A 19,274-nucleotide genomic window follows, 5' to 3' on the forward strand; every position below is an offset into this window, starting at 1 on the left:
TTTAATCTCAAATTCTTTCTGGCTGACTGGGGCAGGGTAGGCATGATATTTTTTTCTTTGACAATTTCAGTTTGCCAAGTTATCTCAGCCCATAATGGAGTTTTGATATTTGAAAAGAAGTTTGCTCTCTTGGAAAAAAATTATGAAGATCAACTTTTGAATGATTTGACATTTTTGAATTTGTCAAAGGGAAATGAATGGTCCAAAGGGGTCTGCATTATCATTGGGATGAATGTAGAGCCTTCAGTGTCATACCAGACTATCACTGTCATGAAAAGAGCAATGCAGCTGCAAAGAGTAATGCAGACACGATCTTGCCTCTGAACTCCTTCTCCACCACCTCTGCAGGCTTCTTCCATCGGGACTTAAAGCCAGAGAACCTCCTCTGTATGGGACCCGATCTCGTGAAAATTGCAGACTTTGGATTGGCCCGAGAAATCCGATCAAGACCTCCATACACAGACTATGTATCTACCAGATGGTGAGTACCATCTTCCTCAAAGGATTTAATTGCACTTCTTTAAAAATATACCATTTTACTGAGGATAATATTAATGTTTGCATTTCCTATTTTTAAAGACCATTTAAAGACCATGCGATTATACTGAGGATAATATTATTGTCACAAATACTAATTTTCCACTAAGAGCACCATTTGAAACACATATGTGTAGGAATGTTGGCATTGTACAAGCTTAAAATCTTGTATTATAGGGGCTTCCCTGGTGGCACAGTGGTTAAGAATCTGCCTGCCAGTGCAGGGGACACGGGTTTGAGCCCTGATCCAGGAAGATCCCACATGCTGTGGAGCAGCTAAGCCCATGCGCCACAACTACTGAGCCTGTGCTCTAGAGCCCTGAGCCACAACTACTGAAGCCCGCACGCCTAGAGCCCATGCTCCGCAACAAGAGAAGCCACTGCAGTGAGAAGCCCACACACCACAACAAAGGGTAGCCCCTGCTCACTGCAACTAGAGAAAACCCGTGCGTGGTAACAAAGACCCAACACAACCAAAAATAAATAAAATAAAAATAAATAAATTTATTTAAAAAATAAAAAAGCTTGTGTTGTAAACAATTTTAGAAGGAAGTCCAACAGGGAACAGGGAACTGTATTCAATATCTTGTAATAAACTATAATGGAAAAGAATCTGAAAAAGAATATATGTACCTGAATCACTTTGCTGTACAACAGAAACTAACACAACACTGTAAATCAACTATACTTCAAAAAAAAATTTTTTTAAAAAGGAAGTCCCTTGTGCTTTTCATAATCTAAATAATATTCTGTATATAGAGCTTCCAGAAGACCTTTTCCTAAAAGAGTTGTGTAAAAGATTCTCCAAAGACCTGTCTGAAAATCAGCCAGTTGGTGTTATTAAAACTTTCAGGCCCTAAGAATTTGATTTAAGCAGTTGGCCATGACCAAGAAGAGCCTACAGACCACTAGTTCTATATTCTCTCTCGCTCCTTTTCCCTCATCTCTCACTCGCTCTTTTCCTGTTCTCTCTCACTGTCTGTATTTCTCGAAAATGCTATAGAGCAGAGGCCTGTCAAGAAATGCTCCACAGAAAACCCTGTGAAGCAGAGGAGCCCAGCTCTACACTGCAGCTACAGCTGTTGCTTGATGAGTCCATGCACCGCCCTGAACTAGACAGAAAACAGAAATACAGAAACGCTCTGCGGAGCTGATTGTGTATTTAGTTTGTTTCCGACCGGCGGGTGTGGAACTAGCTTCTCCTTGGTCTTGCAGGTACCGGGCCCCGGAGGTGCTCCTGCGGTCCACAAACTATAGCTCCCCCATCGACATCTGGGCCGTGGGCTGCATCATGGCAGAGGTGTACACCCTCCGGCCACTCTTCCCCGGGGCCAGTGAGATCGACACAATCTTCAAAATCTGCCAAGTGCTGGGGACACCCAAAAAGGTAATGATGTGGGACAAAGGCCTGTGGGACAAAGCTGCAGCTTCCTGTGTTCTCTGCCCCCCACCCTGGGCAGCACCGGCTCGTTCTGGATCTTCCTCGCCCTGGGTAGTCCTTCATGCCCTCCTCCTACCCTGCAGTGGAAGACTTCCTGGCTTCCTCTGCTTTTCTGCCCACGTCCTCTCCGCTCCCTTGCAGAGCTTCTGCGTTCTCGTGGCTACAACTCTTATCCGTGCAGAAGTCTCCTAATGTGATCTGTAGCCCTCCCCCTTTCCTTTATAACTCTGGTCACAGATTTACATCTTTCTCTGGGATTTTCCCTGACACCCTCACCCTCACCTCCAACTCAGCACGTCTGACCCAGACTGCTTTTTGTTTCGCCCCCAACCAGCCTCCTTCGCTCATTCCCCACTTCTGCCTGTGGTCCCATCACATCCCAGAGCCCAGCCTTGAGGCTGAGTTTCAGTTTTACATTCTTCCTCTCTCCCTTGCTCCCCTTTCCCCTTATCCCAGCAGTTGGCCCATAGATCCTGCTATCTCCACCCAGTATCTCAGACTGAAGCCCTGCCTGTGTCTGGGGAGGGAGGCACCTCCCCAGTCTTTCTGCCTTCAAGTCTTTTCCCTCCAGCGTTTCTTCCAGTCTGTGGCCAGATTTATCCCCCTAAAGAACAGCTCTGGTACTGTCCTCCCCTCCTAAAAATATCTACTGCCCAGCCCCCTAACTCTCATTCCTTACCCGCCACTTGCACCCCTCCTGGCTCTGTGCTCTAGAATCTCCCGCTTCTGCCAAGTGCATGTCTCATGTGCCCCAATCCCACTCTTCTTCCAAGACCCTCGTAATCTTTCTCCTCCCTATTCCTCTAATCTCTTCATCTTCAACTGTCTTCTGTGTTATTAATATATCATCTGTGTACATAATCTGTTTCCTGGACCATAAGCTCACTCAGGGAATGGATTTGTCTTGTGTTTCTTTGCATTTATTTTACACATCCTAGCACCATTGCTGGTACAAACCAGACCCTCAAAAAATTTTTTTAAATTATCTGAAGGAATCATTAATGCCACCTCTTCAAGATTTCCAGACTCTCCTGCTGGAATCTCTCCCTCCTCTGGATGACTGTATCTCTACCTCTCTTGTGACCTTTGTTACTTTTTATTTTGTGTTACTGTGTTTTTAAAATAAATGTCTTATTTTCTCTTTCGGACCGTAATATCTTTAAGGGCAGGATTTCTATTGGATTTTTTTTGGATACCCAACAACATTAAGTACATAGGAGGCCCTCGGTAACTATCTAAGTGAATGAATGATACAAGCTATGTATTCTGCCACTTCACTTTAAAAAAATAAAAAGCAATTACATCAGAATGTGTCTTATAAAACAGGAGTTTGTTGGAACTAACAGGGATCTTAAAGACTGATTGCTCAGCATCTTCCGTCATTCACTCCAGCGCTGAGTGCCCCGTAGGTCTGACGCATGAAAAAGTGGAGGACTTGAGACTAATAGCTCTCCTGACTGCTGGGTTTCTAAGCGTTTGTACTTTGACTCATCAAGATGGGGATATAGTAATATGTAGACTTTCACAAGTTTATTTGACCAAGAACAAGGTGTTTTGTTTTATTTTTCCCCCAAAAAAAATCTCATTAGCAGTTTCTAAAACCTGTGTCTCATGGAACGCAACTGGGAAAATACTAATTTGGTTCAGCCCCCAAATCTCAAGAGGTGAACTGTCTTGTGTTAAAGTTATAAAATAAGTTGGTGTGGGGAGTTCCCTGGCGGTCCAGTGGTTAGGACTTGGCCCTTTCACTGCCGTGGCCCAAGTTCAATCCCTGGTCAGGGAACTAAGATCCTGCAAGCCACGCGATTCAGCCAAAAAAAAAAAAAGTTGGTGGCAAATCCAGTGTCTTTCCCACTGTTCCCCAGCCTTCCTGTTCTTTGTGTCTGTCTGTTAGCATCCTCCTGCATTTCAGTACCCACAGTGCCACCACCACCATAGTTAGTATGGATGTGGTAGTGACATGTCATACATGCCAGAATATAAAGTCCGATCACAGCGATTGGCTGAGCAAGATTTTCTACCTTTTCCTTCTTTCAGACTGACTGGCCTGAAGGCTACCAACTGTCAAGTGCGATGAACTTCCGCTGGCCCCACTGTGTGCCCAATAACTTGAAGACCCTGATTCCAAATGCCAGCAGTGAAGCAGTTCACCTCCTGAGAGACATGCTGCAGTGGGATCCCAAGAAACGGCCAACAGCTAGTCAGGTTTCCTTCCATTTTCTTCTGATGCATTTCTCTCGAAGTTCATGTCTAACTGTGAATAATTCCTATAAATCTCATGGGAAGTATTTTATTAGGTATTATGTGTGAAAACTGGTATTGAATACCACTAATGGTGAACTATATAAGGTATAAGAACTTAAAATAGTTTGAAACTGTCTGTGTCTAAAGTAGTTAAGGTTTAAACTATTTAGTTGTTTTGAAAATTGCCATACAATTCACGTCATATATCACCATATACGTGGAAATGAAAATAAACATATACCCACCTGTCTTTGGCAGATGTTTTCAAATATATTCTCTATGAGTTAAGATGATGTAGCAGTTTGTTTATAAGGCAGTACTGGTTGTTGAAAGGCAGTTTCAAAGTGAAAATATCTTGTAAGATCCAAATCACTCATTTTACAGATGACAGAGAGAGAGAGAGCTAGGATAATAAATGTAATTAGCATTTTATAGCACTTTATAGTTGGCACATGCTTTAGTATGTTTTTATGTGATTTTAACGCCGTGAAGGCTCCATGAGATAGGTGTTACTGTTTTCATTCTATAAATGAGAAAACTGAATCTCACAAAGTTTAAGTGATTTGCAAAAAAAAAAAAAAAAAGAAAAGAAAGCTTAAGTGATTTGCCTTAATAACTCCACCAGTAACTAGTACAGATAGTGTACTATCAATGGCAGTTCTGTCACGTGGATGACACACCTGATTCCATACCTCCTGTTTTCCCAATCCGCCCTCCCCCAAGGCCACTTTGACTTAGATTATAAAGTGCACCCAAAAGAGACATGTAGTGCCATGGGCTTCAAACACCGCCAGGCCTCCTGCCAGCCTCTTTTTGTGGTAGTTGTACCTGGCCCCTTCTCAGCTTGTCTCATTGATAATCCCACTGCTGAGAGAATCAAGAAGGTGACCAGTTCTAATCAGAGTCAGTGATTTGGCTGAGCGAAAGTGACAGAGGCACTTGAAGACAGGGCCGACGTGACGTTAGAATTTGTGAGAGCTGAGAGCTGACGGCTGGGGGGATTAAGGAATGGGAGAAAAGCAGCTGTCCAGTGGCTCAAAGAAGAAACAGCCAAGACCCTGGATGGCTCAAGAAGGTTGGAGAGCGCTCAGAAATGCACTTCTGGTGATGAAATTCACAAATGGTTTCAGGGCAGGAAGGAAGCTTTCTGATGAACCCAGTTTTTTAGAGATGAAAAGAAAAAGATTCTGTAAGGAACCAAGAGAGGAATGTGTACTTTTAAGAATAGTATCAGAAAAGCTAAAAATACCCCCAAGTCAGTTGAGACTTGCAAAAATACCTGGGACTTACAGAGAAGACTTTCCGAGTTAGATATCAGAGTCCAGGACCACTATGGGAGTATCCACGTTATTTGCCTCTGTTATCTACACTTATTATCATTACAGGTGTTTATAGCTATGTCCCAGATTCATCGAGAAAGGTTATGTTGTATTCAATGACTTCCACTCAAAAAGACTAGGGGATATTTCAGAAAGAATTGCAAACCCAGCACTTTAAGATTTATCCCTCGGCGATCCAGAAAGCGTGATTATCTTGATGGGCAAGGTTTAACTGTAGCGTGCATTACACTCTTGGCATTTCTGGTGTTAAAGCAGATGCACCTGCTTATTTTATATTTTTTAATTGCAGTATAGTTGATTTACAATATTGTGTTAATTTCAGGTGTACAGCAAAGTGATAGTTTTATATACATTTCTTTTCCATTACAGATTATTACAAGATATTGGAGATAGTTCCCTGTGCTATACAGTAAATCCTTGTTGTTCATCTGTACCTGCTTATTTTATATTTGATTTTTCAGAGTCCTCCTGGATCATTATATTTGGCTCTCTCCATTTTATTTTTTTTCTTTCTATGGAATGAAGAAATGGGCTTAGAATGGTGAAATATTATATTTAAGACACACAGCAAATAAGTTACAAAGCCAGGATATTGGCAGAAGTAGCAAAGGGCATAGCAGTGAACCTGGGTGCTTTACCCAAATAATTTGAGTGTGGCAACCAGTCCGTATATTTTACACTATTTTAGATAAGGAAATTCACAAAGGGTGTCACAGATTCAGAATGCTGTTTTATAATTGGTTTGGGCTAAGCAACTGTAGTAAACCGGCTTCGTGAAATCTAGCCAGCAGCCCTGAATGGGGTCAACCTTCCTGGCCAGTTTCTTCTCCTAAAACAGCCTTATGTGTCGTTCTAGGCGCTTCGATATCCTTACTTCCAGGTTGGGCACCCCCTGGGCAGCACCACACAGAGCCTTCAAGATTCAGGAAAACCACAGAAGGACGGTCTGGAAAAGGCAGCCCCACCGCCTCACATAAAGCCGGTCCCTCCTGCCCAGCCCCCAGCCAAGCCACACACGCGCATTTCTTTGAGACAGCATCAAGCCAGCCAGCCCCCTCAGCATCTCATGTACCCCTACAAAGCCGAGGCTTCCAGGACGGATCACCTTCCAGAGGACAAGCCAAGCCCTTTGCTCTTGCCATCCCTCCACACCAAGCATCCCCAGGCAGTAAGCAGGAAGATTCGCTTGAGAGCCCTGTGTCTGGCCTGTTCCTCTTCTGACCCTACTTACTGAGCGAAATATTTTCTTTTTCAGCAGATAAGGCCTAATTATAATAGATCTGTCTTTGCAATATCATGGAATTGTGAAAAGAGCCTTGGCTTTGGAGTTAAAGGTCTAAATTCAAGTTCTGGCTCTGCCTGTGAATTACAATGCCACGCCTGGGGGCCTGGCCGTGGGGTGGTGGCCGAAGGCTGGACATGGCCCCAGATCTCTAGGGTCTCACATCTCGGCTCTGCTGTTTCATAGCTTCATGACCCTGTGCAGGGTACCTGGCCTCTCTGCTCCTCACTTCCGCATCTGTGAAATAGGGGTGGATAATGAGAGCGCCTAGTTATTGTTATTATCAATCCCTGTGGACCCAGTGTCCTCATCTGGAAAAGGAGGATCCTAATGCCTGTCTTGCCCACCAGATAGGGCTGTTCATGGGGATCAAAGGTCCTGCTGCTTGTGAAGATGTTTTGAAAATCATCAAGTGCCCCACTAATATTTGTAGATCATTATTCCTATCAGTGCCATCAGTCGATGCTGGTAATGCCAGGCTGTTGATTGAGCCCAGCTCTTTCTTCTCTTGCCGTTCAAAAGGAAACAGTGAGTGTTAGTCAATAAGATAATAATCTGACACGGGAGTCTGGTTTCCATCAGCCTTATAGTGCTGTCTGAGAGTCTGATCTTCTAACACCTTTATGCAAAAGTAATACTTTATCTGTCGACTAGCATTCACGCAGTGAGTGCTGGCTCCCGACTAGGACAGCGTGAGGTTACAGGGGTGGTGTCTCCAGATTGTCGACTTTACCCCCGCCCCCCTGCAGCAGCAGTGTGTGTTTGGAAATTTCTTATTGTAGCTAATTCTGTAGTTAAATAGGATCCAGGTCTACTGAGAAGGCAAAGAAGGCATTAATTGCATTGTTTTCTATAAAAGAGCAGGTGACTGACACTTTAGCTATATTCTCTTGCATTCTATTTAGGACAGTGTCAATCACACTAACTCAGAGATGAGCCCTGTTTGAGAATCCATCCACTTTCCTCATATGTGAGAAGTACCTTAAATTTCTTTTTTAAAATTCTTATCTTACACAGCTTAGCATCCCCATTGAATGAAAACTGATGTAATCTGTGCAGAATGAGTGACACAGGTCTGGGACTGTGTTTTCCACCGTTGTCCTTTCCAATAAACAGTGCATATTGGGGAGGGAAACGCCCCAGAACCCTCCTTTACATAATCGAGAAAGTTCAGAATGGGGATTACTCGTGGGTGAGCTCCGTTAATGCCAAGTATTGCTTTTTTCCCCCCCCCCTCCTTGTATACACAGAAAATTCTCACTGGCCTGGAGCACAAAAATGGTGAGATCAAGCCAAAGAGTAGGAGAAGGTGGGGTCTCGTTTCCAGGTCAGCAAAGGATTCTGATGACTGGGCGGACTTAGATGACTCGGATTTCAGCCCATCGGTCACCAGGATTGACCTGAAAAACAAGAAGAGACAGAGCGATGAGACTCTGTGCAGGCAAGTGTGGGCTCCTGGCTGTGCACGGACTGCACCTGGGGTCTGTGAGGTCATCTTTACGTCCGATGAGCTGCCCAGCTCGTGCTGACCGAAACCATCTTCTCCCCACTCAGATTTGAGAGTGTTCTGGACCTGAAGCCCTCAGAGCCCGTGGGCACCGGAAATAGTGCCCCAACCCAGACATCCTGTCCCCGGTGTGACACGCCCACCTGGAGGTCGGCGGCCAAGCAGCACTACCTGAAGCACTCCCGGTACCTGCCTGGTAATAAACATTCCTGCCTTTGCTCTGATCACTGATAAGAAATCGTGTCCCTGGAATCACGTGTTCACAAAGATCCCGTTTTGGATGGCAAGTGCTTGGGGCTTCTCTTCCGAACTGGTGGGACCACCATAGAAATATTAGCTGAAGCCCAGGCTTCACATTCTTTCTTTCTTTCTTTTTTTCTTTGGCCGCATGGCATGCGGGATCTTAGTTCCCTGAGCAGTGGAAGTGCGGAGTCCTAACCACTGGACCGTCAGGGAATTCCCAGGCTTCACATTCTTATCTTCTGTAGTTGCCTAAGATGAGAAATTTGGTAGAGGAAACCAGGTCCAGTCCCCAGGGAAGGAGTGACCAGGAAGAACCAGGAAGCTTGCCCGAGGTCTCTCCAGAAACTGCCAGCCCTGTGTGTCTTCTCAGGAAAGCAGATGGGACCTAAGTCACCCCATGTGGCTGTACCACAGGGGTTAAGTGAAAACATTGTAGTTGGAGGGTGCCCAGACCTCTCTCTGCATTCTCTGTATTCTAAGCGTACAGTGTTAGCCAACCGTTCATTCACAAATTCATTCCATCAGTAAATCCGTATTGCGCATCGTCCCGTGCTGGGCGCTGAGAATCTGGTGGACACGATAGCCAAGAGGGGCCACCAGGCTGCCCACCTCTAGGGTCTCCATTCACATCACAGGCTATGCAGTGACTTTAGCCAGCAGCCTGTAGACAGTATCCTCACCCTCGTATTTTCTAGTGGTGGGAGACAGACCCTAAATAAATGGACACACCATAGCCACAGGTGGTGACAACTGGCGTTAAGGGTGATGAAATGGGGGCGGAGGTAGTACTTTAGACAGAGTGGTCGGGGAAGGCCTCTCTGAGCAAGTGACTCCGAGCTGGGCCCCAGCGATTGGGAAGGAACTCCACGTGCGCAGAGACATGCTGAGCGGAGGGAACAGCCAGTACAGAGGCCTGCAGGCAGGAAAGGGCTTGGCTGGTGAGAGGCCAGCATGGCCCGAGCCCCGTCAGAGAGAATGAGGTGTTAGACGCGTGAGGCATCTTTGGGGGTCTTATAAGAAATTTGGATTTTATTTCATGAGCAACTGGAAGCTCTTGAAGGGTCGTAGCTGGAGGAGTGACATGCTTTTATTGACATCTGCGTGCTGCATGGGTGAGGGGCCCACAAGCTGTCACTGTTGTCCAGGTGGGGGCAGTGGTGCTCAGACCCAGGGTGGAGACCTAGGGCGGGGAATGGAGGCCCTGCTGATGCACTGGTTCCGCACTCTTGATTGGGAACAGGCCTCCTAAATACTGCCAGACCTCATCAGGCTTGGCACTGTGGCCTTAGGAGACTGGCCTGACACTTCCCAGATGACAGGGTATGGGGGCGGCAAAGGCTCCAGCTGCAGTGGGCACAGGCAGAGAGAGTTATTTCTTTTTGGCTCTAGGGGACGAAGAAGGGTAAAGGATGAATTGAGCTTTTCTGTTCTGAAAGCTAGCTGCAAGGCCTGATAGGAGTGGGAAGTGGGTGGTCCGGGGGGCAGTGGTTTGTCTTGCAGTTGAGGTCAAAGCAGCCTTGGGCGTGAGGGAGTCAGTGAGGGTCATTGGTACAGACAATGAGTCACCCAGAGTCACCTCCGATAGTCCATGTCAGGTTGAGAGGATGGAATCTCAGAATTCAGAAGGAGGAAAGCAGAGGGCTGCAGAGCTGGGCTTGGGGGTGTGGAGGGACAGAGAAGAACTTGGGCAGCTGACAGAAAGGCAGTGGTCTGCGAAGGCGGACGAGTAGGAAGGCCAAGGGACACTGAAGCCCAGGACTGCACCAGGTGGTCAAGACATCAGACGTGGACAGATCTGTTGGTAGAAGTTGAAGTCTGTCAGGCCACCCACCAGTGAGACAGCACACTCACCCCGAAGATGGCATCTTTCCTCTGCCACCTGTCCGATGACATCATCATGGTCAGTTTTTGCTTTGATTGTTGAAACACAGGAAGTCTTTGACAAATTGGATTCTGCATTCGTTTCATCTCTGACATGTGATACAAGATTAAATATAAATTTTGCATTTGAAAAACATTTCTTCCCTATTAGGAATAAATATAAGAAACGGCATACTCCCGAATCCAGGAAAGGATTTTATTCCATCTAATCCATGGTCTAGTTCTGGTTTGTCTGGAAAATCTTCAGGGATGGTATCAGTGATCAGCAAAATAAATTCAGGTGAGTAATGATGATTAATCCCTAAATGATAAGAAGCAGATTCTCTGGATGTGTCAGGGTGACAAGCTGTGGAACCACGAGGGCCTCTCTGGCGTGAAAACCCTGGGCCTCTTTTCCAGGCCCGTGCTGCTCTCTCTCACCTGGCAGCAGGACTTGGGGACTCCGCCAGCTCCCTCGGGCTCTGCCGTCAAGGGTAGCAGGGGACGAGAACAGTCTTTCCTGGTGCGAGGGAAAAACAGTCTTACGAGTCTGGATTCTGAGGCCCTGCTCTGTGGTGGGCGACCTCCAGTGTCACACTTCACTGGGTCTGCCTTGCTCTGGCTTCTCCCTTCTGTCTGATGGCCCAGCCTTAGCCCAGGGCATCAGAACCCCTTCTGGTTGGAAGGTGGGTGGTTTGGAAGCCCCTGCCTACTCTTTTTATAATAGATGGATGAATTTCAGAAGTCCTCCAGGCAGACACACCCCATGCCCAGTAGACAGCTTCCCCTGCTGTGGGCTGCTTCCCCTTCCACATGCCAAGTAAACATCTGGGCTTCTCTTCTCCCTGCCTTTGTCCATTGCATGTTCATGTATTTTAAGGAATACAAAAAGGAAAGAGAGAATATATCCACACCCACGTACCCACCACCCAGCTTATAAAGTCAGACTCTGCAAACACACACGAAGCCCGGGGCCTTGCCTTTCCTCACTTCCTCTTTTCCTCTCCTTCCCCCTGAGCCCCACTCTGCCTGAGTTGGGTGTTTATTATTTCCATGCTTTGTTTTTAGTATACAAGAAATACCTAGTAGGGTTTTGCATGTTTTAAAATTTATATGCATATAATCCTGGATCTCCACTCATTTTAATAATTACGTATGCAGCAATTATACATCCATAGAATATATATCACATTATGTATAGTATTACATATACAATATATATAAGTGTATGATACCACGATTTATTATTTGTACTAGAATATAATTTTTTTAATTCAAGTATAGCTGCTGGTCAATATTATGTAAGTTACAGGTGTGCGCTAGAGTGATTCACAATCTTTAAAGGTTTTGTTCCACTTATAGTTATTATAAAATATTGGCTATATCACCCGTGCTGTACAATATATCCTTTGTAGCTTATTTTATACCTAACAGTTTGTACCTCTTAATCTCCTACCCCTATACTGCCCCTCCTCCCTTCCCTCTCCTCACTGGCAACCACTAGTTCTCTATATCTGTCTGCTTTTTTTTTGTTACATTCATTAGTTTGTTAGTATTTTTTTTAAACATCTTTATTGGAGTATAATTGCTTTACAATGGTGTGTTAGTTTCTGCTTTATAACAAAGTGAATCAGCTATACATATACATATATCCCCATATCTCCTCCCTCTTGCGTCTCCCTCCCACCCTCCCTATCCCACCCCTCTAGGTGGTCACAGAGCACCGAGCTGATCTCCCTGTGCTATGCGGCTGCTTCCCACTAGCTATCTGTTTTACATTTGGTAGTGTATATATGTCCATGCCACTCTCTCACTTCATCCCAGCTTACCCTTCCTCCTCCGCATGTCCTCAAGTCCATTCTCTACGTCTGCGTCTTTATTCCTGTCCTGCCCCTAGGTTCTTCATAACCGGTTTTTTTTTTTAATTCCATATATATGTGTTAGCCTACGGTATTTGTTTTTCTCTTTCTGACTTATTCACTCTGTATGACAGACTCTAAGTCCATCCACCTCACTACAAATAACTCAATTTTGTTTCTTTGTTAATATTTTTTAGATTCCACGTATAAGTTATATCATACAGTATTTGTCTTTATCTGACTTATTTCACTTAGTATAATGACCTCCAAGTCCATCCATATTGCTGCAAATGGCAGAATTTTGTTCTTTCTTATGGCTGAGTAGTATTCCATTATATATCTATACCACGTCTTCTTTATCCATTCGTCTGTTGATGGACACTTAGAACATAATTTATTCGTTCCTTCTCTTCTTGACCAACATGTAAGTTGTTGACATTTTTCACAGTTAGAGCGCCGGAGTGAACACTGATGCCCCCCATAGGTGGTGTGCACGTGTGAGGTTTCTGGGTATGACGTAAACACGTTAGCTTAAAGGCTGTGCTCATCTTCGACTTCACAGATTTTGCCCAACTGCTGTCCAGCAGGGTGTGGGAGTTGTGCTCTGCCCTTGATGCCTCTTGGTACTGTTGAGATTGTAAACGGGTGCTCATCTGAGGGTGTGCAATGGCATCTCACTGTGGCTTCAACCCGCATGCCCCATTGACTAATGAGGGTTGATCATCTTCTCTTGTGTTTACTGACTCTACGTTTTTTTCCTTCTGTGATTTCCTTGTTCAAATTCTCTTCCCATTTTTCTTCTTATCTATCTAGTCACCAAAATTGCAAAATGTGCTCCAGCTGACCAACACAGCTCCTCGAGCTCCAGACCCTTTTTCCCACTCTGCCTTGAGCAGTTGCCAAGAATGCTCTGTGTTGTGAAGACAGAGAGCAACTCTCCCCCTCATGAACTCTTCCGAATGGATATAACTTCCGTTTGTAAAACGTTCTTCATTATTCCATGTGCACCTTGAAGCCTTAATACTAAGGCTCATTATAGATACGCATTCACCCATCCGATACGTATTGATTACTTGCTGTATGTAAGGCTTTCCATGAACCGCCTGGAACAGTAAGATGAGTAGCACCCAGTTTCTGCCCTTAAAACTCTCTCAAGACAGAAATGACATAAAAAGTGAACGTATTTAATATATTTTAATAAGGATTAATTTTCTGGTTCTGGACAAGAATACTTAGCGTAGAATTACTTATAATGGCTAAGTAATTAACGTAACCTGTATGCTGATCAATAAGAGAATGGTTAAATGAGTTATGGTTTAACCATACTCTGGAATTTGTATATACTGACATGGAAGGCTAACTCTTGTATATTATGGAGCAGAAAAAGAAAATTCCAGAACAGCTTAAACTTATTGTTATAAACAGAAAGAAAATTCCAAATTTCCCCTTTTTTTAAGCAAACCAACCCACCAGCCTCCTTGTGGGTACAGGCTACAGGGTCAGCACTGTCTTTGCACACCCTTGCCCCATCCCCCAGTGTCTCCAGCAGTGTGGTGTGGTGGAATGCTCTGCTCGGAATTCACTGTTTTTATCCTAATTCTTTTCCCCTGAAAGTCAAAACCTGGTTCTCTATGGTCCTGCCCCACTGTCGTTTACCCCCATTGGTGTCCTGTGCATGTCTTTGCAGTAACAAGCTTTTCCTTTTGCAAATCAGTTGGTTCCACCTCAACAAGTTCTAGTGGACTGGCTGGAAACTATATCCCTTCCTTTCTGAAAAAAGAAATCGGTTCTACTGTGCAGAGGGTCCATGTGGCACCTATACCTGACCCTTCCCCTGGTAAGTTCTATTTCAGATTATTATTATTCATGAATTGATTCAACAAATAGTTATCAAACAACTGCTTTGTGCTGGACCTTGTAGGCCTAGGGTCCACGAGTGAAGGAGACACAAAACTCCCTGTCCTCCTGGAACTTGTACTCTACAGACAATAAGTAGACCAAATAAGATGCTCCAAAAGTGCTAAGGGGAAAATAAAGCAGGGAGTAGGGAGTGTGGGGTGCAGATGCATTTTACATAGGGCGGCCGAAGAAGACCTCACTGCAAAGGAGCCATCGGGTAAAGATCTACAGAAGGTGAGCAAGCAAGCCCTATAATGCAGGCTCTTAGTGCCTGGGCCTCCAGGTAGGATGGGCCTGGTAGATGCAAGGAACAGCAGGGAGGTGGAGTGCAGGAATGGTGTGAACAAGGGGAGGGGAGCAGGAAGAGGAGGTCAGAGAGGTGATGGGGGGGCACCCCCCACAGGTCACTGTAAGCACGTCGTCATGACTCTGAGCCACATGGAAGCCCCTGGAGGGTTCTGAGCTGGGCAGTGAGGGGATCTGACTTCTACCTCCAGGCTCACTCAAGCCCTGTTGTCACTAGACTGAAAGGGCGAGCAGGGTGGAAGTAGGGAAACCAACCAGGAGGCTGTCACGATTATCCAGGCAAGGAGTGAGGCTGGCCTGGGCCGGTGGTGATGGTTGACCTGGGCCAGGTTTTGGGTAGGTTTGGAAGGTAGAGCCAATAGGATTTGCTGAAAATTACAAGTGGGATCTGAGAAAAAGAGAAGGGTCAGGGATGACACCAGTAATTCTGGCCTGACCACTATAGAATGGGGTTGTCCTTAACTGGGAGGGAGGACTCTGAGGAGGCGGCTGCCCTTGAACTCTCCTTTGCTAATATTTTTGTCACCAAGATGCTCTTTGCTGCACTTTGTTTGCATGGGTCCCGTATCAGTCAGACCCACCTTTTTCTTTCATTGCAGGTTATTCTTCCCTGAAGACTGTGAGACCTCATCCTGGGCGACCTTTTTTCCACACCCAACCTAGAAGCACTCCCGGGTCGCTGCCCCGGCCTCCAGCCACCCAGCCCGTGCACGGCCGGACGGACTGGGCTGCTAAGTATGCATCTCGGCGATGACTGTCACGAAGCCCTTTGTAGGGGACAGCAGGACACTCTCCCTCGGCCAGCTGGTGTTCTACCTGCAAGAGACTTTCGGATGGTGGAAAAGCAAACACTTTATAGTTATTCTTCTGAACTGAGACATTTCAATATTCATTTTTAAAGTTTTTTTTTTTAAATATTGATTTGAATGCAGTACCTTTTTTTGTACAAAGTTATTTTATTCTAAAACTGGGTCCCATTATTTTCTTAAACAGCGGCATTTTGTATATATGGATTATGTTTTAGCATTTTATACAGTCAACTTTGTAAGGAACTTTTTAAAGATTAATTGATTTTCCTTTGGGTTTCCAGATAATATTTTATACAGATTTTTAAAAATAGAATAATAATGATGCAGTATTGCAACAGGGGTGCAATTTAAGGCTACACGATAAAGGGTTTTTTCCTCAATGTGTGCAGATATTTGTGAAGTGGTTAAATTTTAAATGTGGCATATTCGGTACTTTAGGCTTTTTTGGACTGACCTCAGCGCCAGAAAACTGACCATCTGCCATTCTCAATACCATGTTATTGGTTTGACTTTTTGATACCGCTGTGCTGTTCTAAAAGTACTATTACATAATTCACTTTGTTTTCTTTTTACTCCCCAGATGAAAGAACTCTAAGTAAATATTTTTAGAAATGTTTATAACACCCTTTTTGGTGGTTGGAGATATCCAGCTGAAACCAAGCTATGCCATGATGTTCTATTTTCTTCCATTTTTGAAGTCAACTTGTATAAGTACCCACAAAAAGGAAGCTTTTCAAGCCAAAATGTTCTCCACGTAAAGGTTAACACGGTCACTTAAACTATATCCCTGCCAAGATGCATGATCCAAAAGCTAAGTTTCAAAGCAGCAGAAGATTTTTTATTATCCTAACCCTCAGAATGTTGCGTTTAGCTCAGTTTTCATGGCAATTTGGGGAGCAGGAAAGATAAATGGCAGAGGTCCCACTGGTCTGGGAAGTCACAGTTACCGTGATGTCAGTGTCTGTCACATGCCACATTCAAAGAACTCTTAACCCTTGTGTAGTTTCTTTCAACAGTGAGAACTCTATATGGTGGGCAGAGGCTGTTCCATTGAGAGGAATGTTTACAGCAATTTTGAAAATGACAAAGCTAGTTTGGAGACAGAAAAAGACAAACAGTCCACTCTGATCCACCTCTGTCGGGCACACTCGCCTCCACTCATGGTTGCCTGAAAGGCAAGAGAGAAGGTCACCGTCAGTAAACGCGACATAATCTCCTGAGTATATTGACTCACCTTCTCCCAGGGCTCAAGTCACTCTCATTTGGTTCCAGGATATAGCAAGTTGAGCCAATGAAATTGTCATTTTTGTAGGTTAAAATGAATATCGGCACTTTGGTACGGTTCAGCCTAATAAGTTGGTAAATTTTTGCTTTGACGTATTCATAATACGTTGCAGCTTGAACAAATCAGGATGGTTCCCAAGGTGCCCTCACCTAAAATCAGGGAGTAATTTGTGCTTTGGAGAGTCTGGCTCAAAAATATACTTGACCAAGCACCATGATCGCTGGGGGCATGAGAAAAGCACGTGATGGATGTGGACTTGAGAGGTAATATTTTCCTGTTAACAAACTGGCAGCAAAGCTTCAGGAAATAAAGATGTATATGTAAGCACAACGTGAAGCTGAATTCATTTCTGTATTATATTCTCATTATCTCAAGCAACAGAAAATGTGTTTTCAGAGATGAGTCCTTTACTATGAGGTTAATATTTATTTCCCCTTTCTGTATTATGTATAAAAAATAAGTTAATCTGAAAGCTTACCCAGCTTGCTGGAAAGCTGGTTTTAAATTGTAAATACCCCCTAGAGAACCAGATGGATTGTGAATACCATATTCTTGGCCCTATAGCTTATGTTCAGGTCATTACATTTTTTTTTTAATTGAAAAACCCAGTTACCTGGTTATTACACATTATAAAATTGTTTTTCTATTACTTTTGTAGGGCCCAAATTCAGAAAATATTTCACTTTTCTTCTTCTTCCTCTTTCATTTGTTTATCAGCAAACAACTTCCCTTGGGAAGCAAAACATGTTTATTCATTTGCAAGTCAAGAAGCTGACGCTGCATTGAGCAAACTAGAAGGCTGAAAGAACAATGTCAGTTCTAAAGAACTAGCAAAATCCTATAAAGTTCTCTTTTTCCCCCACCCTGAAACGGGTAAAGGATAAATTGAGCATACAAGCTGTTTACTATAGAAGCAAATAGTCACCATTATTTTGTTAAGTGAAAATGAAATGCTACCTGTTGCGTATATTTTTAGTTACTATAGACTTACAAAATCTACTGCAAGACACCAAGAAGAATGATGAGTTTAACTGTACCTATCCACGTCCGTACCTCATTTCCAGGCAGAAAGCTTTCTGGGACGTCAGGAAATGGTACAGTGCCCAAAGGTTCAGTGACAGTGGTATGCCAAAGGGTATGTGTGTGAACTGCAGGGAAAGTTGCATGGGCATAAAAGCTACTCTTGGTGTGATTGTTAATTTGACAATAAGCTGCCATTAATTACTAAGCCCTCACCCAGCTCATGTATGATTTAAATAGGAAGAAAACTGATTTTTAAGCAATTTTTTAGACACATCTCTTGCCTAAAGGACGATATACGTCTAATAAACTGACGCTATGTCATCATCTGGAGTTATCAAAAATTGAATACAGTCAAGGCAACCCATGTAACGCAAGAATCGTTTTGTTTTTAAGTGCAAATTACCAGTACTGTTGGAGTTCACGGGCACCATGTTTTTTTATGAGGTGGCATCAAGCCATTGTTTTGTGCCATTTAGGAGAGAAAAAGAATGCAGGCTGTATGTTTCAGCTCAATGTATGATCCAAAGCAATATGTTTATAAGAAAATGTTTGACATACTAATTATTTTATATCATTTAAAGCATACTGTAGCAACTTGTTTGTTTAATATATGTGGTTAATTTTTAGAATTATTTTTACAATTTCCAACCAAAGTACTGTATTTTATATAATTTATTGTGAGAACCTTCTCATGGAAACCCATAGAAGACAAACTGGGGGCAAATATCACGTTAATCTGTATTATCAGTTTCTTATAGTCACTGTGCTAATGTGAATTTAAAATGACCTGAACAGTCTTCTGATGTGGATATTTCAGTGCTGACAGCAATTTAGTCTCCTGGTTTGATTACAAGGGAGTAACTAAGAATATATTTAATTATAAAGCAAATATTCATACGATGGGAAGGTAGGAGGACAGAAAACCACTTACTCAAGCCCCTTCTGAAATAAAATGTTCCTTTCTTGAATAGTTTGTCCTAAGGTGTTTAAAAACGTTAACTTTACTTAAGGAAAATTCTGCTCCAAATAAAGTTACAGTTTAAGAAAAATTGATTTGAGTGTTCTGTTTTTGTTTTTATGTTCTTCCATCAAACAATAACATTACTATTTCCTAATTTGGAATGTTGATATTTTATAACTTCTCCTTAACGCTTAATATAGTGTTACTGCCGTGAAATTGAAAGCATATACTTAGACTAGCAGTAGGAAGCGTTATCTTGCAATGTGGAGACTTTTTAAATCTAGCTTTTAGCAAGTTAGGTGACCAGGAATATTTGAAAAAAAAAAAGGTCAAAACAATTTCTTGTTGCTGATTTCATCATGATTAATACCTACCTTGCGTTTTTCTAGCTTTCATAGCACACTCACATGTACAATATAAACCTTCAAAAGAAGCTCATAACTTCATGAATTCCATACAGGATTCCACAGGAAATTCTTCTCCCAAACATTCTTTGAAACCTTGAAAGAATTTTGAGGGAACATGATTTACCAATTAACCTTGTATTGGTGAATCCGTAGGTGATGTGCTCTTCCGCCTCAGAATATCCCCGGACCTGGATGCGGGAAGGGTCAAAGACTGAGACGAGTTCCCAGGGTCTCTGAATATATTGATATATATCAGGTAGGTAGAACGACA

At 43.6% G+C, this 19,274-nt stretch overlaps 1 protein-coding gene across 1 annotated transcript in view; it reads left to right on the forward strand.

The window, feature by feature from the left end:
• CILK1 (ciliogenesis associated kinase 1) overlaps positions 1 to 17,041 on the forward strand; it is a 32,200-nt gene extending 15,159 nt beyond the window's left edge. The window contains exons 5-13 of the mRNA XM_061196090.1: positions 349 to 481; positions 1,753 to 1,924; positions 4,016 to 4,183; positions 6,419 to 6,730; positions 8,095 to 8,285; positions 8,399 to 8,547; positions 10,627 to 10,755; positions 14,028 to 14,150; positions 15,118 to 17,041. Coding sequence (XP_061052073.1) covers positions 349 to 481; positions 1,753 to 1,924; positions 4,016 to 4,183; positions 6,419 to 6,730; positions 8,095 to 8,285; positions 8,399 to 8,547; positions 10,627 to 10,755; positions 14,028 to 14,150; positions 15,118 to 15,272 — 1,532 coding nt within the window. The 3' untranslated portion in view covers positions 15,273 to 17,041. The remainder of the gene's footprint in view (positions 1 to 348; positions 482 to 1,752; positions 1,925 to 4,015; positions 4,184 to 6,418; positions 6,731 to 8,094; positions 8,286 to 8,398; positions 8,548 to 10,626; positions 10,756 to 14,027; positions 14,151 to 15,117) is intronic.
• The last annotated feature ends 2,233 nt before the right edge of the window (positions 17,042 to 19,274 follow it).

The sequence above is a fragment of the Eubalaena glacialis genome, chromosome 7 (genome assembly GCF_028564815.1).
Source record: "Eubalaena glacialis isolate mEubGla1 chromosome 7, mEubGla1.1.hap2.+ XY, whole genome shotgun sequence".
In the NCBI taxonomy this organism is placed as follows: Eukaryota; Metazoa; Chordata; class Mammalia; order Artiodactyla; family Balaenidae; genus Eubalaena; species Eubalaena glacialis.